Raw genomic sequence first — 24858 nt, forward strand, 5'->3', positions numbered from 1 at the left:
TTTCACCCAAAGACAGCGCTCTGGTTTTCATGTTGTTTTCACCTCTGAATACAGTCTGCATAGACAAAACCTATCTTACCCAATCTGAACCTGAGTGTAGACATTCAGTGGTATTTATTGATTGAATAATGTATGTAATAGGACACACCTGGGCAACAAAACACACCTGTCAGTCACATGTTCCAATACTTTTGCTCACGTGACAAATGGGTGGGTTCGAACAAAAAGGTGATATTTTCTAATTTGTGCATCAGATCCTGATGTAAATACCTGGAAATAAAAGCTGAAACGTTGATCTCTGGTTTCACATTCATCGTTTGATGTCAAGCCCAAATGTTTTCAGTCTACAGCAAAAATAAAGGAATTGGCCTCACTGTTCCAATACTTTTGGAGGGCACTGTATACAACAAAACACGGACGTTGATGGAGCGCGAGTTGTCAGCTGCACCCTCCGTTTCACTAACGACTGATGGTTGGACTTCTCGTGCTACCGAAAGCTACCTCACGGTGACTGCTCATTTTATTGACTGAGTGGGAAATGAAAGCGTCAGTTCTACAGACACGGCCCCTGTATGAGCAGCACACAAGCACTCACCTAGCTGAGAAGCTACAGAAGGTCTTGGCAGAGTAGAAACTAGACAGGCCTGGAAATTAGGAATTGATTGGGTGTGTACAACATCAGCACACGTTAGCAACAACCAATAGATACTACGCTCTGGATAAAAGCGTCTGCTAGACTAAATGCACGTTCTAGTAAGACAGCAATATCAGCGAGCCCTAAGCATTAGTACCGCAGCTAAAAGTCTAGGAAAGTTTAGGCTATTTTTCGCTATACTTACACTACGAACATTCATATTTAGCACTAGCGTTGCATAGGCTACGTGCTGCTAGTGCTGCTGCTAGCTATCTCTGACTCACTCAGGCACAGTTCGGCTACACAGGTGGCGGCGTTAATCAGTTTGAGCTAAGGCGGGGCTACAGATTGTCCCTAAAGAACACGAATATCTTACAGTAGTTCCGCATTACATTAATTAATTTGCACGCGAGTTTTATTAATTTTTATAGCGTGTATTCTCCGTGCAATTTCACGGGCCGAACCGTGACGCCCGTACCGTACGGTTTGGTACGAATACATGTACCGTTCCACCCCTAATGTATACATACATATTTTTTTCTACACTGTACATATAACTTAATATGTATCGTTATTTTCCCCTCAGCTTTGCTGAGCTTTTTGTTTGTAGATTTAATTTAATTAATGTATAACCCTTTTATTGGGTTTCGTTTTTGTTGTTTGTTTAGTCTGTCCTATCTGTATTTCCTGTACTAGGTAGGTACAACATGATAAAAGATAACTTTTTTTAAATAAATTATATAATAAAATATAGCTGCAAGCAGCGATGTGTGTGCACTTCAGAATGATGTCATCCTGTTCAAAGGCCAGACACCACAGGTTAATAGGGTAAACATTTTAACTGATAGATAGCACCATTAAACTTCCCCAGTTGTTTACTTATATTAAGACTGTTTTTTTGCATTACAAGTTTTCTGAAGATTTTATTTAGATATGCAAATTATATGCAAATTAGGCATAATTTAGGAAAACTACCCACACATTGCAAACCTGCTAGCCTTACATCGCCACCCATTCTGCAATGGAAACATGTTTTGAAAGTTGTAGTAGAGCATGTAACTTTTGCTTAATTAAATCTATCCCTAGCGTTTGCAATCTTTCGACCAGTGTGTTAGCAGCAGTTGGTCTTGTTGAAGCCAGAAGGATAAAGTTAATCTACCCACATAATGGGGCCGTGCTAGTTTAACCTAGTACCAGCAGGCTAGTAGCAACTCAAAAGTGATATTAACTGGTAATAAGTAGGCCTATATGATCCCTTAGATAGTAATATCCCTATAATCTCAACCAATTTCAGCAGTCAACTAAGCATGGTTAGTGTCTGTATTAAATTGATGAATTACTGTACAGGAAAAACGGCACCCTGAAGCTACAGATGTAGAGCAGGTTGGTGATGAATCAGCATCAGGGGTTCAGGTGACAAGTTGAATTGTCCACTTTGGTGAAGATTGCATTAAATTGCTGTTTTTTAAGGGATGTTTAGACAATGTTACCCATGAATGTTATCATTCACACTTATACTTGTAGGTAGTAAAAAGGTATAAATATAAATCATTGCTTAAAAGTCCATTACAGATGATGTAGGCCTAGTACAGCTCCATAAAACCTGAACCAGTTACCTACATATATATATATATTTTTTTTTTTTTGGCCAGTGTTCAGTGTCCCTACCAAAGCTGAGACCAAACCTACGCCCTTGAATCGCGCTACATAAACTTTCAGCTGTGAGGCGCGTTGTTCATGTTCAGCGGTATACTCTTTTCCCATCGATTGAACTTGACAGTCGTCTTCATTAAACTGTTGAGCCTTTTATCTAGGAAGTGACAATAGTTGTCTTATTTTCTTAGAAGTTTGTGTTAGTGCTTCTTTCGGCATTTTGAAATTCAAAAGGTCTCGCTGACAGCTAAACCAGGAAGCGTCAGTGCGCATCACGTGATGCATTTGAACGAATCAGGTTATCAGAAATCGACTCCAGCCAATCGGATTTCTTATTTAGGTCAAACCCTCCCTTTGTACCTTCACATTTGGTTGCTGATACAAAGGAAATGACCATGTTTGGATCGGATATTGTGCAGATATTGTGCGGATATATGTATACATTGTGCAGGAGAAAGAGAGCTTTACAACGATACCACGAATGTCATGGTGAAGCCAACAGTCGCAGCACTGTATGTTACGTTAGAATGCTAACTTTTGTTGAATTTTGGTGAAATCCACAGGCACAACAAGACAAAGTGCAGTAAAATAAACACTTTAAAATATATTTTAAACGTTTTCTTTCAACTAGTTTGAAAATAGACATGTTGAGGAAGCAAAATAGCTAAGAAAATCAAAATTGACCAGTATACGAAAAACTCCTGCCGTGTCTCGCCTTAACAAAACAAATAATCAGTATCATGACAGGCCCATAGGCTGTGGTTAAATTCGAACCTGTGACCATGCACATTGCAGTGCACTGTCTTGGACCATTGAGCTATCCTCAGTGTTGGCAATTCCTTCGGTCAGTTACTGTATAAAAAAGTTAGTTGGTTCTCCTGTGGCAAGCATTGTTAGATTCGGCCAAAGTTGAAACTGCTCTAATTCAATCATATTTTGACATACCAAGGTGAAATTGTTTATGGTACGTCAGTGATGTCATCTTGAACCCAATTAGGTTTGAAAAACCATCAGTCAAAATTATATTTGATTTATTGACAAAGATATTGAGGCAATGTGGACATTTACATAAATACAACCCTTTTGTATTTGTATATAAAGACATCATTTCTACACATCTGTACAACATTTTAAAGATTTCCTCAAGTTTTCACTGTACAGGAAAATCCATCATGGCGGATGTAATGGCATTTATTGACAGTTACAATATCTATGTTTCTTTAAGCGGTAAAAAGTAAGTTCCTTTGTTATAGACAGTCGAATGTAAGACACTGAGGCTCTGTGGTATGGTTTACTCTGTAGAAGGGACATTCAGATTGTCTGAAGGTATTTACAACTGATCTAATCAACAGCCAGCAAAGGCACCAAATTAGGGGAGTGGAGTCAGGGTTAGTCAAGTTGACCCCTCTGCCCAGAACCTTTAGGTTCAGGGAGATTGGGCTGGTGTCCTGTTTGTAGAAACTAAAAACTACATCAACGTGGGACACTGGTCTGGGTTTTTTTATTATCCTAAACTGGCACTGACCAGTGCTGACCAATCATGGTGACCGCTGTATTGATTGATTATTAACATCTGTTCATATAAGGGAGACCTTTCCTTATTGACCTTTATCACTCTTACGAACAATCTGTGTGGATGGCACACCCTTTGTTAATGACTGAGCAGCAAAGCTTTGTTTAATCTTATGTAATTGTATAAATAAACTATTGAAGTCCTTGAGGCTTTTTTGTTCCCCATGAGAAATAGGTCATGTACACAAAGTTTCAAAAGAATTGGAGCAATGTTGTGGAAATGCAATCACGTTGAAAATCTGAGTTTAGGGCGTGGCCTGTGGCGCCCCCTACAGTTGAAGGTGTCCCATTATTGGTGTGGGTGTACCCACTTGGATGTGGTATCAATGTATCAAATTAGAAAATATGTGACCAATAACGGAGTTATTGTGGCGCAAAGAGAAGAAGATTAATAATAATAATAATAATAAAACTAACAAAAACAATAGGTTTCCTCCTACTGGAAGAACCCTAATAATAGGAATACTAACAAAAATGATAGGTTCCCTCCTACCGGAGGAACCCTAAATATAAATATAATAAGTTAAGATTGTTAATAGTTATTGAAAAAAAGTAATCATTGATTATGATTTACGTTTTCAGTTTTTTTGTTAAAAGAATTAAGAAAACACTTTGAATATGTGTAGACTACTGCTTAATAGTCTTATTTTTGCCATTTGCTCATATACTGTTAACCTAAATAAATATATTTATTATCTTGAACAAAGGTTTAATGTTATTTCTAGGGCTCTACTTGAACTCCCCTCGCCGACCAACGCATGCTTCGCGTTGAGGTGGTATAGGTTACTTTAGGCTGGTATTGCTTCGGTAAAACGATAACATTCAGTCATTTAGCATATGTAAATGTACTACCGTGTCCAGTGTTGCCAATTTAACGACTGTCGCTAAATTTGGCAATTCTTCTCCCTCCCTAACAACAAAGTCTCATCTAGCGACAAACCCAGCAACTTTTAGTGACTTTAGAGAGCCACGAATGACTTCTGGTGAGATGTATTTGGCAAAACTGTGCTCGTCAGCGTCCGACTCTGCATGGGTACCAGGTAGACCAGGTACTAACGTAACTTCTGGTATCATAGGTTTTTTCCCATTTGAGTACCAGAGTTTTTTGTTGTTGAAAACACTACTATAGAGAGGGATTAGGCAGAGATTCGTAAATAAGGTACTTGAGGGGTCTGAGTAAAGTGTGAAATGGCGTTGTCGTACCTGCTGCTGGTGCTGCTTTTGGAAGCGGGGAGGAAGGGTTTTGGGTGGTTGCTGGCGACTATAGTCGACCAAGGGAGAAGTGGGCTCGGGGAAATCATCCTCACTGCGGTAGGCAGATAAGCCCTGGGGTGCTTCATCTCTGTAGTCCTGGCCCGGGGAATATTCCTGGGGATAGTCACATGGGTCTGAAAGGGGGAGGGCATAGAGACGTTAAAGACTAACACGTTTTCTAAAAGCACCATTTTAAGCAGTAGTTACTTTTATCAACCTATATTATTCATTATGGCAGATAAACAGATACACAGAGCAATATAGGTAATTATACCTTTCGTCCCGTACTGCCAGCTCTCCTGGTGACTTTTGCTTTGCTCCTTCCCAGGGGAGAGTGCCAGCTCCTTGCCCTCTGTCTCCTTCCCTTCGTCCTCAGACCTCAACACCTGCCTCTCTGTCTTTCCAAACTTCTCATCCAGTTTCTTGAGTTTCTCTGCGCATGCAGCCAGTCTTTCCTCACGGGCCCGTCTCTCCTCCTCCTCACGGCGCCTGCGTGCCCTCTCCACTGCCTCAGAAAGCTCAGGCGACACAAACTTTGCCCTAGGTGGAGCCTGATTCTGGGGCTGGCGCTGAGCCTCTTCCTGGTCATCAAGGGGTTCACCCTGGTGGATTGTCCCTGACCCAGAGCTCTTTTGCTGGGACTGAAGAAAGTATAGTACAAGGGGGTCAGGTATTAACCAGCATTGTACAGGGGGAAATGATGGCTACACTGGTATTAAAATAGTGAACTATAAATAACTATAGAATTTGTGGCTCAGTGTCCCTTTCAGCCAATATTAGTCTGGTATAAAACACAGCATAGTCCAAGGAAAGATGTGGTTCTATGACTTTGTGCCCATCAGTTTCTCTGTCTTGCTGTCCAGGGGCTCATAATTAATATCCAGTGCTCCAGCATCACCCAAGTTACTTTTGAGTTAATTTGTCAAGCAAACAATCACAGACACAATTAATTCAAAGTGAAGCAGGGAGCCAACATTCTCTGCTTGTTTTTCATCTAGAATCGTACTCCATGGCAACCAAAACGATATGCCCTTTATATCTTTAGTCCTCCAAGACATCTGGGGTAAAGACACATTTCAATCAAGTTAAGAAAAGACTAACCTAATAACAGTTTATTAGGTAAGTTTCAAAAATAGTTCTGAGGGCTATTGGTGGTCTTACTTGGGCCTCAGTGTATGGGAACCTGCCATTGGTCTTGTGAGCCAGTGAATCCCGGTGGTATAAGTAAACCTCCTCATCTGTGCCATCCTGGGGGTATGCCCCCTCTCCCGAGCTGATGGACGACTGGCGCTGCCGGGGTTTCTCCCACTCAGGCCTAGATACAAACACATATAACATGGCTGTGAAACACCACTGCCACACTCTGGGTCATTAATTTAAGTTCACAACCCACAGTGAGATCATGCTCAATTTACTCACTAGTCAATTTACAATACTAGACAGCAGAGAGATCTTACCACATCTGGTTCTTCTCAATTGTAGAGTGGTCTTCCTCATCGTCACTGAATTTGAGTTTCTCGCTGTAATCCACTTCTTCGTGGAGACCTAAGAGGCAGAGGGAAATTATGCTATCAGGGGTTAAAGTGAAAAACAATCCTGAGCCGGAACCACCCCCACTAATTGCTTTCTAATCTGTGGGAAACACTGAACATTACTACATTTGTAAGATTTCTTTAATTAGACAAGTTATTTTTAAAGGGGCGATTTACTTTTTTGGGGGTATTTCACACTGTTCCTTAAGGTCTCCAAATAGGGTATGTAACATTGGTTGGGTTGAAAATGGCCCGGGTGCTGTTCTATGCCCCCTGATAGATCCTCTAAAATGTTCCCGGGAAAAACACTAGCTTTTCTCCTTTTATGGTATGCTCATTAATATTTAGATGAGCTGCGCACTGATTGGTTGGTTTTCAACGAGTGAAGCTGGGGAGCAAAACGCAACACGGCTAACACAGCACTCACGAAACACCGAAGGTGTAGACTTGAAATAAAAACGCGCAAATAAATCTATCGTGTCTACACAACACTGTTTTCAACAGATTGACTACATATCATTTGAAATGATAACGTTGGTCATTTCTATTTCTGTTGTCGAAGCAAACTGGATTGATTTAGGTGGGTAGAATGTTAGGCTACAGCTTAGCAACCAAACTACTACTCGGCTTCAGTTAGCTAGCTGTTGTAGCTCTAGATATATTGCTAAAAAATAACCTGACAAAGATCTGGACAAACATGCATCGTGAATTTTTGATTTACATAACACAGGTTATTTATTTGAATGAAACAGTCAGGAACATTAAACAACGTTAGCCCCATTGCCAATAAACTAGGCTAAATCATCACACATTGTACCTATGCTCTTATGTTAGCAAGCTAAAGTAGTTTACATGCCTACTAGTACAGTAGGTGTTTTCGCTATCTAGCTGTTCTTGCATTCCTTGCAAATCAGCGTTAATAAAAAGCAGATGAGCTAGAGTCAAACTAACATTGACTAGACGGGCATGGCTGATTGTCTATACCATAGCATAGAAGATCCCTGTGCAGTTCGACCCTTGACAAGTTTGCGCAAACCATTTCACCAAGGACGGTTTTAAAAATCTGGGACAAGCAAGATTTGCTATGAAGCTGTTGCTGAAAAGAGGAGCATTCTGACCTTACGTTCAGCACAACTGCAAGCTGTAGTATGATTTTGTCGGTAACAGTTATTAGCAATGCTAACATATCCTGTATCTAGCACCTGCCTTTCTCTAGTTCTTTCAAATAGATCATTTAGACGGGCGCTAGCAATAGGCCAGACTACTATTCCATTTCTGGCTATTTTTTGGGAAGCTTCCCTTCTAATGCCGACTACAGCTAGTCTAGCTGGAGTCATTTGCTAAGTAAAGTATGTTGATGTGTTTAGCATTGTACTTATCCTAGATACACAGGAGACGTTAGCATTGCTAATAACTGTTAGCGACAAAATCATGCTGTAGCCTACTTTCAGCTTGCAGTTGCGATGAGCGTACGGTTGGAACAGCAAATTTTTTCAGGTTCAGCTTCTTAGCAAATCCTGCTTGAAATTGTCCAAGGTTGACAAAACTGTCTTGGGTGAAATGTTCAGAGCAAATGTATAATTGCGTGTCGAACTTCGCCGGTATCTTCTCAGACAAACAGCAGCCATGCCTGTCGAATGTTTGGGTCCTTGGGAAGACTATAAGTGTTAGCCTTCCCTGTACAGCCTGAAACACAGCATTTACGACCGTTGTCCATTTTCAATATCTTTGTTATTGCTCAGAAGTAGCCTACAGAGCAGCGAGCAGCTAAACTAGCATCGGAGATCTACGCAACCTCGGACTGGGCAGGAACACCAGTGAGTGGGCTGGTCTGGATGTCAATTTTGAGGCGTGACAAAGATACAGTCCAGAGCCAAAAAGGGCGGTCCTACGTCACTCCGGTGGCTTTGTTGAAAAGCTAGCGTTTAACAGTAAAAAAAAAATCATTTTGAGATTTGTATAGGAAAGAGGTGTCAATGGACTTTGATTTCACTGTATGTTCATTTTACCCACCGAGCTGTCGTTATACAACTATGACAAAGTAAAATCGGTTTTGCAATCATCCCTCATAGTATCAGAGAGAAGCTCGACCTATTTTTTGTTAATGTTTACAACAGTCATTGAGCTGTTCTCTGCTACTAAACAAGGAAAGAAAAGTCTTCATGTTATAGCCTTTCTATTAGTGCTGTCAAACGATTAAAATATTTAATTGCATTAATGTCAGTTAACTCGCAATTAATAACATTTTTATCTATTCTAAATGTCCCTTGATTTCTTTTTGTCCCATTATTTTTTGTCCTCCACAATGTTAAAACACCTACATGCAGTAGCCACCCATTTAGCTATAGCTGTAGTAAGTTTGTTCTTAGTTGTGGTATCCATGTGGTTCTGCCTGAAGTCATCCATTGTCGCCTGGCTTTGACGAGGGGGCGGAGAATTCTCATCAGCTGTGTGCTTGGCAATCAAGTGGCATTTCAGACTGGACGTGCTGCGATGATAGCTCAGGAGGGTATTCGTCGTAGCTTGCTAAGCGGTTTCTCATTTTCAGGCTAAGATAAAACTCTTTTTGGTTTGTGGAAGCAACTTTCAATAAATCACCATAGTAACACATCAATTAGCACTAAGCTGCTCCAGAGCAGGCTAACAAGTGTAGCTGGATAAGCTTGCCACACCGCCGGAAAATAATTGGCAGCTCCCTTTTTGAGAGACCCAGTTGACCAAGGATATATATTCTAGTTCGATTAGCTTTCCATACCAACAGAGTTCTTTGCGATCGCCAAGATCCTTTATTTCACACGGATGAGTTCTTGTTTGAGCAATATCGATTCAGCCGACAAAGACTCATTTATTTGCAAGACCTTCTAGGGCCGTACATTACAAATATCACACGCCGCAGCAAGCTTTATGAGCTTATGCTGCTGCATGTGAATATGTAACTGTTTTAAGAAATGTCTTGTCTTATCTGTTGTGCCTGTGCTTTTTATGTTTCACTGTGGGAAACATCATATCGATTCCTTTTATGTCTTGACATGTGAAGAAATTGACAATAAAGCTACTTGAAACTTTTACTGTGCTTTTAGACCAGGCATGGGCAAACTACGGCCCGCGGGCCACATCCGGCCCGTTAGGCATCTTAATCCGGCCCGCCGAACTTGTCCAAATTATCGTAAAAATCTAATGAATTCAGATTTTTGTTTGAGTGGTGTAGGCCTACTATACTCTCTACGTCACGTTTTCCCTTTGCCGTTGGAATTCTTCGGTAAAAATGAGCAAAGAAAAGAAAAGTGGACCGTGAGTGCCGGGTGTTTAATAAAGAATGGACAACAAAATAAAAAAAATTATACGAGCAAGGGGACTTCAGCATCATCAGTTTATTACGTTCCTGCAAGAAACCCATGCGGATCATCAGGACTTACTTTACCACTCTCGTGTCCGATGGTTAAGTTTATGAAACGTGTTTCAACGAGTGTGGGAGCTCAGAGGAGATTAGCTAATTTTTGGAGCTAATGGGAAAATTCAACAAATTTCCTGAGCGACACGAACTGGCTTTGTGACTTTGCATTTGCTGTGGACATATTTTCACACATGAATGAGCTGAACGTGAAGCTACAGAGGAAAGATCAGTTTGTGCACGACATGTACACAAATGTGAGAGCCTTCAAATCCAAGCTGACCCTATTCTCCATACAAATTTCAAACAATTCTTTCGCTCATTTCCCCACTCTAGCCACGCAGAAAGAGGCCACCCAAAACGTGAAGAAATACAGCAAATCACTGGACGACCTGCACGGAGAAATCTGCCGTCGGTTCTCTGATTTTGAAAAAAGTCTCTTCAGCTCCCCTGTCACAAGACCCTGAAACAGCACCGCAGGAGCTGCAATTGGAACTGGTCGATCTTCAGTCTGACTCCATCTTAAAGGAGAAGTTCAACTCTCTCAAACGGAATGACGTTTATGCTTCACTTGACGAAGCCACGTTTCCAAACCTCCGGAAGGCACAAAAGATGCTGGCGTTGTTTGGTTCGGCCTATATGTATGAGCAGACGTTCAGCGTCATGAACATCAACAAAGGCCGTCACAGATCCAAGTTAACTGACCAACACCTCAGATCTATCCTGAGAATATCCACTACAAAACTAACTGCAGACTTTGATGCACTGGCAAAAAAAGGGAGATCAACAACACTGTTCCCACTAAAAATGAAAGCGAGTTTCTCAATACTGTTATGAAAAAAATGCATTTGGAAATAATGACAATAATAATACATAATTAATAATAAAATATTCGTACAATAACCCTTGCATGTTTATGCTTTGCTACCTGTTAAATGCCAAAACCTTTTATGTAATGGCTTTTTTATGTCATTTATATTAATTCACACAAACACTCCATCGATCTGCTCCTGGCCCGGCCCCTATGTCAAATTTTAGAACCAATTGTGGCCCGCGAGTCAAAACGTTTGCCCACCCCTGTTTTAGACTCTCTGCATAGCCTTGTGTTTTTTTGCGTCAGGTAATTTTTTTTACAGTATAGGCGATGCAGAAAACATTGGCAAAGCATGCGTTGCTGTAAGAACAGTGTAGGCTATTGGCGCTTAACCAGCTGATGAATCAATTCATCGTATTCCCTGGCCATGTCCCAGTCAATGAAATCAAAGAAGGATTTACACATAGGCCTACACATATATAGTACATGATATGAGCGCTTTCAGTAGGCCTACAGATATCCTCATAAGTGTCTATGAATTCGTATCAATAAGATATTCTTTGGCCTTGTTTTTATACTTATTCTGAAATAGTTGATATAATTATTTTTCGCTAGCAAGATCTCATTCGATAATTAATTTCCATTAAGCCTACTGCCAGCAGGCACATTTTAAGAAATGTGATCTGATTGATCAGGGCCGGCCTAAGGCATAAGCGAACTAAGCGGCTGCTTAGGGCCCCTGTGGCCACCAGAGGGCCCCCAAGAGCACATGAAATTACAGTTTAATGTGCCGTGTTTCTTCGATTAAACGCTGCCCTCGATTAAACGCCGCACCAAAAATGAACATTGTGTAATAAACGCCGCCCCAGAAATACGGTAGGAGCAGCATGTCCTGAATGACCTAGTAGCAGCATGTCATTTTTATAAACATTCTGTTGTGTTGCACTCGGCATCCACTGGTAGCTATGCATTTCAAATATCTAAACATAGCTAGCTACCTTAGCAAATGACTCTAGCTAGAAGGGAATAGACATTAGAAGGGAAGCTTACGAAAAAAATGCCAGAAAACTAATAGCAGTCTAGCCTATTGCTAACGCCTGTCTAGGTTATCTATTGAAAGAACTGGAGAGAAGCAGCTGCTCTTGCGTAAGCAAGCTAAACTAGTTTACATGGCTACAGTAGTCTAGGTGTTTTCGCTATCTAGTTAGCTGTTCTTGCATTCCTTGCAAATCAGTGTTAACAAAAAGCAGATGAGATAGAGCTAGCTAGTCTAACTAACATTGACATTTGATTGTTGCTTAGAAGACCGTACGTACAGCCTAGATTACCATATTTCTTAGATTAAACATCACCTCAAATAAACGGCACACCAAAAATTAACAAATGTGTAATAAATCGAAGTCTAATCGAATTAATTAGGTAATTACAAAAAAATAATACTTGGCGACGACGAGGGGCCCCCAAATCAATTCTGCTTAAGGCCCCTTAAAGGCTTGGGCCGGCCCTGTGATTGATTGGGGGTAATAAGGCACTTAAGATGAGCCTATACATTTTACGAAAATACACATTTAGCTTATTGGCAATTTTTTGCCAAGCTGACTATCTTGCCTGGCAGCGGTGGCGGTGTTTGACTTAGCCATGATAATATGCTTATCGTCTTCGTAAAGACTCATTATAATAGTTTGCTCGGATGGTGAGAATATCACCGCTCTCTCTTTTGTCTTTTCCGCCATCATACCGTTAGAAAATCAAGGTTTTGGTGATCGACCTTTCCTTCCTTTTGAAGTAGGACGTGCACGAGCACTTGCCCTGAAAGTTTAGCCTGATTGAAATTAACCACATGATTTGGATGCAGATCAGCCGTCGACGAACCGATATTTGCGGTTTTCGATTAGCTCGCTAATGTTAACGGGCTAAAGGGACAATTGATTAACTTAGCTTCAACGCTTACTTCCGTTAAACGCTGTTAATAACGCGTTTAACTGACAGCACTACTTTTTATATTTATTGTAGAGGTTTGAAATCTTGCTTCCTGAAGTAAGCAGAGTTTAGTTATTGGCCTCAAGTTAATTAGTCTTTGTCTTGATTCTTCCCATCAGCTTCTTCCCATCAGATTCTTCCCATTCTTCCCATGAGCCATGATCCCCTGGGGGCTGATTCGTCGACAATCAAGACTACGTTTCCCGGATGAAGTTCCGTGATGGATGATTCCATTTTTGTCTCTTCTGGAGTTGAGGCAGATATTCCTTGGTCCAGCGCCTCCAGAACAGATCGCTCATTTTCTGGACTTGCCTCCATCTTTTACGCGCATAAGTATCATCCTTAAGGAAGAGTCCTGGTGGTAAGTTGGGGTTAGTCTTTAACAGGAGTAAGTGCTGTGGGGTAAGAGCTTCCAGATCATTAATATCGTTGGAAGGCATGGTAATAGGCCTACCATTCAGAATGGCTTCCCATTCACAGAAGAACATCTGAAGACCTTCCTCATCCAAGTTTTGTTCTCTCAGTGTAGCACCCATGATTTTCCTGATGGAGCAGATGATTCTTTCCCGTCCATGATGGGATCCGGATGATGGATTGATAACCATCTGATGTCACGTTGGAGGAAGCTGTTTTCGATTTGTGAAGTATTCCACTCCTTTATTGCCTTTCTGAGGTCATGATCAGCTCCAACAAAGTTGGTCCCATTATCAGATCTCATCTCCTTCACCTGACCTCTTCTAGCAATGAAGCAACGCAGAGCTTGAATAAAGGAGTCTGTTTCCAATGATGTTGCCAATTTTATGTGGACCGCACGACAAGCAAGGCAGATAAATATCACCCCATATCTTTTTACAGATGATCTTCCACGTTTAATGTTGAATGGCCCAAAAAGATCCACTCCAGTTCTGGTGAAGGATGGCTCGTTTGGTCCAACTCTGTTTCTTGGTAGATCCGCCATCATTTGTGTGCCTGATGCACCATGTTTTCTTCGACAGATAGTACACTGTGATAGCATTCTTCTAATTGACGAACGAGCATCGATAATCCAGTACTTTTGACGTACATGAGACAAGACATTATTACGTCCACTGTGTCCCAGCCGCTCATGTGAATCCTGGAGAATTAGGTCAGCCACACAATGGTTCTTAGGCAGAATCATCGGGTGCTTGGCTTCGGCTGGCATAGACGCTCGACTGAGCCTCCCTCCAACACAAAGAATTCTCTCTTCAATTGTGGATTCAGTCTGAAGAGTCGACTACTCTTGTTGATGGAGTCCTTTCTCCGAAGAGCAGATACCTCTTCCTGGAACATACATTGCTGACAATGGCTGATATCCATCTCGGCTTGTCGCAGATTGTCTACAGTCGGTAAGTCTGTTTGAGACCTTTTTTGTAGCTCAACATCTCCCTGTTCACCCGTTGATCACTGTATAATCCAGTCACCTCCTTTCTCTTCCTTGACAGGTTTACCAGGGTTCCCTTGAGTAATGTGAACCACGCCACAGCCTTTCTTGAGGCGCATCCATGAGGAATAGTATCGAATTAGTTGTTGCATTGCATCAACGCTTTCTTCTGCTGTTGTAGCATTGACAAATATGCCTTTCTTGATCTCAGGATCTTCGGCCGTGAGCTCTTCTAAGTGATAATGCTTGTCTGGCAATTCCTTTTCAGGTTTACTGAGGAAGACAGGCCCAGCAATCCAAACTTTGTTCTTCATGAAGACGCTAACCTTTTGTCCCCTGGAGGCGCAATCAGCAGGATTCAACTGAGTGCTGACGTAGTTCCATTGCTGCACTTTCGATGCTTGCAAAATGGCGATACTGTTCGCCACAAATGTCTTAAATCTAATGTTCTCGTTTGCTAAGTACTTGAGTACGGCAGTACTGTCTGTCCAAAACCTTGAGTCAGACAGTGGTAGCTGTAGTTCTTTCTTCAGCATGACATCCACCTTCACAGCTAAGGCAGCCGCCGTCAGCTCCATCCGCGGAATAGTTGGTGGTTTGAGAAGGGCAACCCTTGCCTTTCCCAAGACAAATTAGCAGAAAATGTGGTTGCTACTGTTCTCTTGATGGCGAGTGAATCCTGGTCAAGATTGAGATCTTTGACTTCTGATGCCCGTTCCTCAAGTGGAATGTTTAACAACACATTTTGATGGTTCGTTGTCCATTTTGTCAGTCTAAAACCTCCTGTTTGACAGATGGCCTTCAAATCTTGGCATAGTCTGACTGCTTCTTGTTCAGTGGCAACTGATTTCAAACAATCGTCTACGTAAAAATTATGTAAGACTGTATCCACTACTGTTGCACCAAACTTATTCTTGTTGTCCTCCGCACACCTTCTCACCGCATAACTCGCGCAGCTTGGTGAGGAGGTGGCTCAGAATTAGTGTACCTCCATTCTGTTTTTTGCAGCTCATTTGAGGTGTCGCCGTCCGGCCACAACAAAAACCTGAGGAGGTCAGCATCTTCAGGAGGGACTTTGACCTGGTGGAACATCGCTTCCACATCCGCGCTGACTGTGACTCACTCTTGACGGAATCTAGTTAAGACACCAATCAGACTCCTTGTCATGTCAGGCCCTTGCAGTAATTGTTCATTGAGTGTGGTTCCTTGATATGAAGCGCCACCGTCGAATACCACTCGCATTTTACGCTTCTTAGGGTGGTATACACCGTGATGCGGGATAAACCACACCTTTCCATCACTCCGTTTTAGTTTTTCATCTGGGACCTTTACAGCGTAGACCTTCTTTATCATATATTTCCTGAAGCTGACATTCTTCTATGAACGTCTATGTTGAGCGCTCGTTGCTCTGTCATTGCTCTGTTGTTGGGCATTTTCACCTCTTTGTTCTTCAACGGCAGACCAATAGACTAGTGGCCGTTGAGCAGCTTTTCCGATTTGGCGACTGTCCATAAACAGTTGGTATACCTTAGACATTTCTAACTGCTTTCCTTGAGCATCCAATTAATCTGGATATGCGGGTGTCCACCTGGATAAGCGGGTGTGCAATTGTTGATATCGAGAATTGAATTCTTGATATCCAAAATTTGAATTCTTGATATCCATAATGCAATTCTTGATATCAAGAATTCGAATTTTGGATATCAAGAATTCATTGATAAATGATAAAACGGCTTGCCATAGTCTGTAGAGTTGAACGTAATCACCAACAATTTCTCATAACTTAATTAACACTTCATACACTGAGTTTTCTTAAATGCGATTCGTTTGATCCTTGGTTTTTTAAGGAATCGTATTTGAGACAAATCTGGCCGATTTACGACTGCTATTTCAAGTTCGGAAAGTCTGAAGTTCAGAACAAATCCCAGATGAGAAAAATATTTTGGCATTCATGAAAGTTTCCTAAATCCAATTCAGAAGAAATTCCTTCTTAAATTCTTCTTAACTGCGTTCGAGAATGAGGCCCCTTGTTAGCTTCTTCTCTGCGTAGTAGAGAAGAGGCTGTATCCAAGCATCCACTTCTTGCACAAATTCTACGTGCTCATTATATCTTGGCTCAAACCAATCCCTTTGATCTGCGTTAAAATTGTCTACGCATTCGACCTTGGAGTTTGTCTTTAACGTCAGCATTTATTTTACTGAATTCCTTTATCAGTGTTTCATACTTGGCCAACCATTCCTTTGCTATAATTTCCACAGTGCCTAAAACAATAATTTTTTTTTCAACATCAAAAAAAGAAAGAAAATACAAATATCACAGAAAGATTCACACCTGCCCAGCCATCTTCACAATCATTGTCAAGTTCATCAAGATCCTTAAGGTCATCTGGGTTGACGATGGTGGGGCGGGGAGGTCGTTCGCCAGGACGTCGAATGGGGCGGGATGAGGGGCGAGTGGGTCCGCGGATGAAGCGGTTTTCTCTTCTCATCTCACCGCTGGAGGAGCAAATGATAAGCAATGCTTGTTTTTGTCAATCAGCAAAAAAGTATTCCAGTTATGTTGAAGTTAAACACTTATTTAGTAGCAAAGAAATAGCATCTAACTAGACAAGCCACAGGAAATTGTGAATTGTTCTATGCCACTCCAAAACCACGAGGTGACTACTTACTTCACAGGCTCTGGGTTAGGCTGTCTGAAGGTGGGCCTGTTGTCAAAGCGCACTGGGGCCACTACAGTGGCGGGAGGGTGCTCAACAGAGCCTGGGGCATCACAAGTCTGTTTGGGGCACATCTGAAATCCAATACAGAGGACAGAGGGTCAAGACCAATACTGACGTGGTTATATTTTTGGCTTTGTGAGCGATAACATGTTGAGTAGAGTAGAGTGTGACATCGGCTGATAAGTCAAGTTGGAATAAAAATGTAGCTAGGGTAGTAGAATACAGCACAGATACGAGGTGTGCGTGAGGGAGTACAAGCAGTACTCACAAAAGCAGGCAACATGTCATGGTAGACAGTGGTGGGGGAATGGTGGAGCTGATACTGCAGGGAGGAGGGGGTGGATCTGCGTAAAGGCTGGGCAGGCCGGAGAGAGGGCTCCTTGAGGTCAGGGGATGGGGGGGCTGCAACAACCATTGCAGTAACCAAAGGACTAGCGGAAAGGGGGATGGAGGCAACGGAGGCCGAGGAGGGGTGAGAGGGAGGGGGGGGGGGTCGCGGTCTCAGCCACACCGCTGGACTTGCTCTCTGGGTCGGAGGGCAAGGCAGATGGCAGGGACGAGGGCTGAAGGTTCCTCCCTCCACCCTCCCTCCAGCTTGTCACATCTGCGGGAGAAAAAAGAAAATACATTTTGTGAGAACCCTAGGTTAGAAGAAGCTGACAACTATGTCATTCCATGCTACCAATCACACATGATGAAGGAACAAATATTTATATGCAAGCGATTTTACCGTATACCCACAGCAACGTTTTTGCTTGGCCCACAAGCAGACATGCATGAGCAAATAGTAATAATAAAAAATGGGGGGTTCTCACTCTGGGGGCGGAGGCTTGGTCCGGGCCCATACGACGGATCGAAGGCGCTTCTTTCCTTGCCAACCTTGTCCTGTTCCCCGGCTGCCTTCAACGTTGGAAATTCCTCGTGAGAGAAGGGCTGCAGTCGGTTTGAGGCCCTTGAACCTGACAAAGAAGTTGCTGTGGTTAAATAAGACAGCAACGGTCATAGTTAAAGGTAACTGGATACTATAGGTGCAAGAGAAAGGATACAGCCTTCAGTAATAACTTTAGCAGGGGGTACTGACCATCTTGTTCGACTGCCTTTCCATTTAGTTGGGCCCATTGCTTTGGTCCACCCGTGTTTGTGCTCTATAAAAATAAATTTTACTCTGTCAACTTAAAGCCTATTAGAGGTCACATGACATGAAAACTTCACTTTAGGAGATTCTTTAACATTAATATGAGTTCCCCTAGCCTGCCTTTGGTCCCCCAGTGGCTCGAAATTTCAATAGGTGTAAACCTAGCCCTGGGTCTTCTCCGCCGTTGAGAAAATGAAAGCTCAAACGTTTGGTTTGAAAATCTCCTCCTTGTGACATCACATGGATTAAGGTTACCTCCCATCTCTCTGCTTTGCCCGCCCAAATGTTCTGGCCCGCCAATGAGAAACTGAGCTATAACCGTGCAAGTGTTTTTTTCCTCGAGAGACATCATGCCACAAACGTAGCATTACATTTGCTCAGTTTGGATGTACAAAGGAAAACCAAAGTATTTTTACAGTGAAGACCCAGTGTCTTAATTTTATTTTCTCTGGCAATACGCAGACACAACTTTCCAAAGTTTTGTATGTCTGCACCAAACATTTCAGCCATGACTGTTTCCTCAACTTGGGCCAATACAAAGCTGGCCTTGCTGAAATAAAATTCTGGATCAGTACTAACTCTCCTTGGTCCAGCTACAAACCTCGGACAAGTTGGTTAATTAACGCTGTATTATTTTGTTGCTTTACTGAATATTGTTACCGAGCTTGCTACCCTTAGAATGTGGCTGTGACATTACCTCTGCAGCTAACAGCTGAGTTACTGTCGCTAATGTAAAGGTAAGTAGCATCAAGTATGTGTGTGCATACACATGCTGTAACGCGTTGTGTTGTACACTTCTTTGTTATTTGGATAACCATTCTGCCGTTATGGCGCACGCGATATCCGCCTTTCCCCTCATTGAAATTACTGAGTGTGCACCTCTGCAACCAGGGTGATCAGATGAGAATTGGGAAAATTCTAGGCATCTTACAGCAACGGGGCTACGAGCCATTGCAATACATCCATTGTAAACCCAAATCCATTAGTGCATGGTGCCGCCTCTCTCCTCCTCATTAGCATTTAAAGCTACAGACACCGAAACAGCGCGTCTTGAGAAAAGCTCATTGTGGGACTGCTCGTAGTGGCTGTAATTATGCACCAAGGCTGAATTTTGGGAAAGAGACTAGATACAGTATTAGGGGACCACTAAGGTCTATATAAATGCATCCAAAAACAGCATATCATGTGACCTTTAACAAAGACTATAATATCCGGAGGGCTGACTAAATACAATCTTCAAAACATTCAAAATCTAAAATATATTCTAATCTTCGGCCCACCTCCTGGCTGGTTGCTGGTGTGGGCTTCTGAAGATTGGAGACAGACTTCTGTAAAGCCAGCTGCGGCTGCAACTCCAGCAGCTGTGTTGTTGATGCAATGGAACTGTGGGACAAAAAAATACCAGTGTTTTACCCTATGCATCACTAAATGTGTGTGTCAGCTATATTGTGAAAACGACACTGGTAACAATTTGGCATGAAGAGTTATCCGTTTTCATAAGTCATATGTTTTATGTCCTTGTGGCAAACTATTTGTTTGCCTGTTCTTATTCCTACCACCCACATAGTGAAACAGACACAGCATCACTAAATCAGACACACCATGTTGGGAGCACCCACTGATATTAAGGATCCACAAAATTAAAATGTTATGGTATTGATTTAATGGACTCTCAAGTATTATCTGAAGTTTGCGTGAGATTACCATACCACCATCTCATGTTTTAAACAGTTCAGGAAGCCCCGCCTGAGCAGGGCATCTTAAAAATGGTTGATACTCGTAATTTCCTCTCCACGGAAGTCTTTAGTAAAAGACAAAAGCTTGTGCGTGCTGGGGAGAAACCAGAGTGTACTGAAGACTGAAGGAAATTTGTTTCTGATTGGCTGGTAGGTGGCATTTAACTTGAGACACTTCCCTTCCGTATGCCTGAGCCTTGTCCATTAATTGTACACAGCGGGACAAGTTATTCCTTACTTCTCAGCTAGGGATGGGCATAATTAATCGGCGATCGATTAATTGATCATTAAGAATTTCGTTTATTACATTTTTTTTTCAAAAGATAAAACGAATACGTGTTCTGTTGCGTAGTGTGAGTCTTGAAGGAATGCAATGGATTTGCTATGTGGCAGCAATTAAACATTTTACCCCTTGAAGGCAATGTTTGGAAAAAAACACCACAGGCCTACTCAGTTACCGGCGAGTTTCCATGTATTTCAAAAGTAAACATGGAAGATGTCACGGCGAAGTGTAGCGTGAGCCCATTTTGACTTTGTTCACTGCCAACACTGCAACGCTGAGTATAAATACAACTCCTCGACGACTCAAAAGATGTAGCCTCCCACTTGAAGAACATAGCTTACATCCGACCCTGGTTAGTGGCGGTGCATCCTGCTTTTGGTGTTAGCACGGAGGAGCTGCGATGCACAACGAGCAGAGAAAATTACCCAACGGATCTGCAAGTCCATCGAGATGGATATGGGACCCTAAAGTTTCATTGAGGGCGAAGATTTTTATGAAGCTGTGTTAATCAGCCGGAAAAAAACGAGGTTCAGTTGTGTTTGAGCATTGGCTTCTAGCTGTCAGCTCCGCTGCTAGGAGTACAGAAAGAGTTGTTCTTCTTGTAATACAGATCTCAATGCGGAAACATACTTATTTCTATTTTCTCTGCATTTTAATATAGCCTATAAATAATTTAATGTACAAATGTCAATGATTAATCGAAAATCGATCGTTAATTCTCCCAACGATCGATTAAGACAATTTAATCGAATGCCCATCCCTATTCTCAGCATGAGAAATACTAAGATGTTGCGTGAGAAATACTTGAAATGCGCAAGTCTCACAACCAAAGCGTGAGAATTGAGAGCCCTGGATTTATTTTGCATGCTAGTTAGCTCGTCACGTGACAACGGAGCACAGTGACTAGTACTGACTGAAGGTTAATATTAACCAACCTAAAATCTGCATTAAAGTTTCGAACGTAAAGATTAGGTTTAATTGGTTACATAATGTTGGATAGATTGGTGAACCGGTCATTGCATCAGCTCACAGAAAGCACATCCTGTGCAGTAGGTTAATTAGCGAGCGTTTTGTACAGAAATTGAAACAGGTCACAAAATTATTTGCACTCACAAATGCTCCCAAATTTTGAGGTCGCACAGACCCAATTTCGGGAGCATATATGGCAAAGTATTTCCCAATTCAAGCCCTGTAAAACCACCTACACTTTGGAGTGTTCACCTGCAACCACTTTACACTCATACAGCTCAAAAGCCTGCATCGCCAGCTAACCCTGAGTTAGCTTAACACAAACATGCCAACCTCTCCACAGACCGTCACTAACCTTGGGCAAGTTCTCATGTACACAAACACACTGTCATGCAGCACCTGGGGGGTGGTGTTCCATCAATGTCGATTAAGGAAAAGCGAGACTTATTTCGCCAAGTCTCACTTACTTTAGCGAGAGTTCCGTTCCATTATGGTGGATTATTGTAGTTCTAGCTACGTAACCAAGGTTCGGAACTATAGATTTAATTGTCATTCTAAAAAAAAAAAACATATATATATATATATATATATATAATAGAGAGAGTAGACTATAATAGTAGAAAGGAGGGTGGTAGACTGCAGTCCATGTAGGTAGGCCTAGACTATGTAGTCTGCTAGAATCACACACAAGGAAGCAAACCCACTGTAGCCAAGCCTTGACACCGTTCAGTCTGTCTGCATCTGTCTATGTCTTTGCATGTGGGACGTTCTATGCCAGGAAATATGAAGGGTATACCTTGCTCCAAAGCAGTACCTGAATATTGAAAATTGAATCTTGAAACACAAAGAATCAAGGAGACTTTTTATTCAATTGTATAAAGTATTTTCATTGTTTAAAGTAGCCTATATGTTGACAATATTACCTCTCCTCGGCTTCCCCAATGTTATAGGTGCAATATACTGTCCCCATGAGTGTCTCCAGGCCCATTGGACACAGGGGGTGACTGCCTGGTGCCCCATGGTTGAAAGTGTTTCTAAAATGCCTTTGAGTGGCAAAAATTACACCAAGTGCCCTACTGTCTGCCATTCACATTGTGAAATATTCTTGAGTGCCCAGGATGGCCCACGCAATAAATGACATTGTGCCCTCTATAAATGAAAAAAAAATTCTTAATGAGTTCCTTTATAATAAAAAAAGGACTCACTTGAAATCACTTGAAAATGTGATGCAGTACCCTATAAGGTGCCCTTATAATGGCCTAAATTGGACTGTTCCCATGCCCTTACTTCCAATGGAAAAGGGTGCTGTTATGAAGTGCCCTTTATGCTGCCCCTACATGACAGTGTCCCAAATGTTGCCCTTTCCAAAGAAGACAATTAGATGCTGTGCCCAACAGTCTCCCCCAATGGTCCCAGTAGGGCATGCTTTCCCAAAGTGAGGCTGTGACAACACTTGGCACAGCCACAGTCGGTCACTGTCCAAGCCCCCTCTGGATCTGTGGAGGCAGACTATGTTAATTGGAAATACTTGTACTAATAATAATGATAGTCTTGCTGAGCAATTTTAAATGACTGTTTTGCCAAACAAAGTGTGCAGTTTGGGTCACCTTCTAATCTAAAAAGTGGATCTGTGCAATAGTCATTCTAGTGAATCCCTATTTTAGTCATGGTTATCTTTCCATTTTATCTTAAAGCTCAGAATTTAGCAATGGTTTGACAAGTTGTCTCCCTTGCCCTGTTAATTGCGGCAACATTGCCCTTTTTGGGGACAACTCAAAAAAAAAATTTTTTGACGATCGCCTGATCTGGGCTGCACAGTCTAAGCTTATTGAGGTCTAGCTTGAATTATCGTTGCCTGTTAGTGAAACGGAACTTTAGTGGAACGGCTTGAGACTTAAGTCTAAGTTGACGTTTACCCAAGTGAGACTTATTCGCGTTAGCGACGTTGATGGAACACCCCCTGGCTTTAAGACACCCGTAAACACTCACACACCTTTTGTTGTTCATATTGAAGAGGTAGTGTTATCTAAACTAACACTACTTCAGCATAACTTCACATTTTAACTCTACCCACCATTCCTCCACATTTTGCCTCTATCTCTGGAAATTGACAATCTTTCAGGTACCATCAGACAGACTATAGCCCACCTCTTTTGATCGGGATGTTCCTGCTTGTTTGCCCATCCTGTTCCGTCTTTGGGAACGATTATCACGTTGGGATCGTTTCCTTTGTTCTCTGACTTCAGACTCGGCAGGTGAGCAGGTGGGGGCATGCGCCGGGCTGCGGCCACTTTGCCAAGACTCTGTAAGCCATGTCGTGGAACTACTGGGAGATGTAAGAAGGGGTGAGAAATGTAAACAGGGGATGGACAACCGATAAGAAACAAGAGTGGCAGAGAGATGGAGACATTAAATGAAAACATGGGCAAGTAAAAGTATTTTGTGTAAAAGGCATAGCACCCAACCCCTTTTCAATCCCATGCCCATAGATAGTAGCAAAAAGCATGAAAACTTATGTTAGAGTTTGGGTCTTACCTGTGTTTTTTTGAGTTTCTATAGACTTTCCCTTGTACTTATCAAATAGGCTGAGTGAGGAATACTTGCTTTTCCCATCCTTGGACTTGGTTATTTGCCCCAAACGATCGGACATTGCGATGTAATGTCATCGAGTATGGAAGTTTTTCTTTGCGCCTCTTCCCTTGTGCCTTCTGTGTCTGAGTTCAAACAAACCACATAATTCTAGACAAAATAATGTTGTAATATTCAAATTAACAGTGAGAAGGAGATTTAAACATGTTGATGTTGACTGAATGTTCCAACTAAAGATTGGCACTAATTTTTACAGTCGAATGTGGTTTAACTCCACACATATCTGAAATACAGTGCTTGCAGACCATTTACTTCAAGCAGCGCAAAAAAGAAAAAGAAACAACAAGCTCAGGCACTTAAACAAGACAGAACATTGATAAAAATCCAGACGCACCAACCCAAAACACACACAAAGACTATTAAAAAAGAGGAGACAACATTAACAAAGGTAATTTTGGATACTATCCACCACTGACAACAGGAGTTTAAAGCCACTATTAGGGCCGACCATGAAGAACTGCCAGAGGTGGTAAAACTGACTCAGACAGGACACAAGAGTTAGTTGGTGCAAATACTCCTCGGTATCTTACTCTACTTCAAGATTGCTGACAGCCACAGGAAGGCCACGGCACCATACATTTAGGCAAGAACTTAAAAGTAACTGGGCTATCCACTATGCATATTTCCAGTTTCTTCCTGCATTGCTGTGCAATAGCCTACATGCAAGAGTAAAAATAATAAATACTCATTTTAAAAGTCTGTCCCATTTGGTCATGTTGAGTTAACTAGAAAAGTTGCTAATATTCTGTCACATGCACTAAGCTAACATGAAAAGAAGTTACCTGCAGGCAACTGAAGATAAAAGCACTGGGAAAAAGTTGCAGGGCTAAATTAAGGGGAAACAGTTTCCCGACTATGTGGGTGTTTGTGTATGCTACCAGTAAATAAACTACCAGTGTGTATTTCAGTGTAATTCATGGATTTAAAAACTGCTTACCCTCTGAAGCTGTTATAGGCCTAGTTCGGTGATTGGGCTGTAATTCAAAAGCTTCATTGTTATAACGCTTATAATCTGACTGCGCAGCCATAAGAGCCTTTGTGGTCTAATGAAAGGTAGAAACTTAACATAGCTGAGCTATAAATTGGTTGCCAAACATGTCAACTTGCTGAGCAGCAAGAATCGAAATGGTGACT

General features: G+C 41.9%; 1 protein-coding gene and 1 non-coding gene across 2 annotated transcripts in view; both read right to left on the reverse strand.

The window, feature by feature from the left end:
• Positions 1 to 24858, reverse strand: part of prrc2b (proline-rich coiled-coil 2B) — a 93101-nt gene that overhangs the window by 66520 nt on the left and 1723 nt on the right. Inside the window, 14 exon segments of the mRNA XM_047018074.1 lie at positions 5063 to 5247; positions 5388 to 5754; positions 6275 to 6428; positions 6571 to 6658; positions 16565 to 16728; positions 16902 to 17023; positions 17221 to 17452; positions 17454 to 17556; positions 17768 to 17911; positions 18034 to 18097; positions 19368 to 19470; positions 23224 to 23401; positions 23611 to 23789; positions 24662 to 24698. Of these exon segments, the coding sequence (XP_046874030.1) occupies positions 5063 to 5247; positions 5388 to 5754; positions 6275 to 6428; positions 6571 to 6658; positions 16565 to 16728; positions 16902 to 17023; positions 17221 to 17452; positions 17454 to 17556; positions 17768 to 17911; positions 18034 to 18097; positions 19368 to 19470; positions 23224 to 23401; positions 23611 to 23725 (2019 nt within the window). The 5' untranslated portion in view covers positions 23726 to 23789; positions 24662 to 24698.
• On the reverse strand, positions 19826 to 19937 carry LOC124466292. The gene has a single exon (XR_006955909.1). It is a non-coding gene; the product is annotated as a U5 spliceosomal RNA (small nuclear RNA).

The sequence above is a fragment of the Hypomesus transpacificus genome, unplaced genomic scaffold (assembly GCF_021917145.1).
Source record: "Hypomesus transpacificus isolate Combined female unplaced genomic scaffold, fHypTra1 scaffold_89, whole genome shotgun sequence".
Taxonomy (NCBI): domain Eukaryota; kingdom Metazoa; phylum Chordata; class Actinopteri; order Osmeriformes; family Osmeridae; genus Hypomesus; species Hypomesus transpacificus.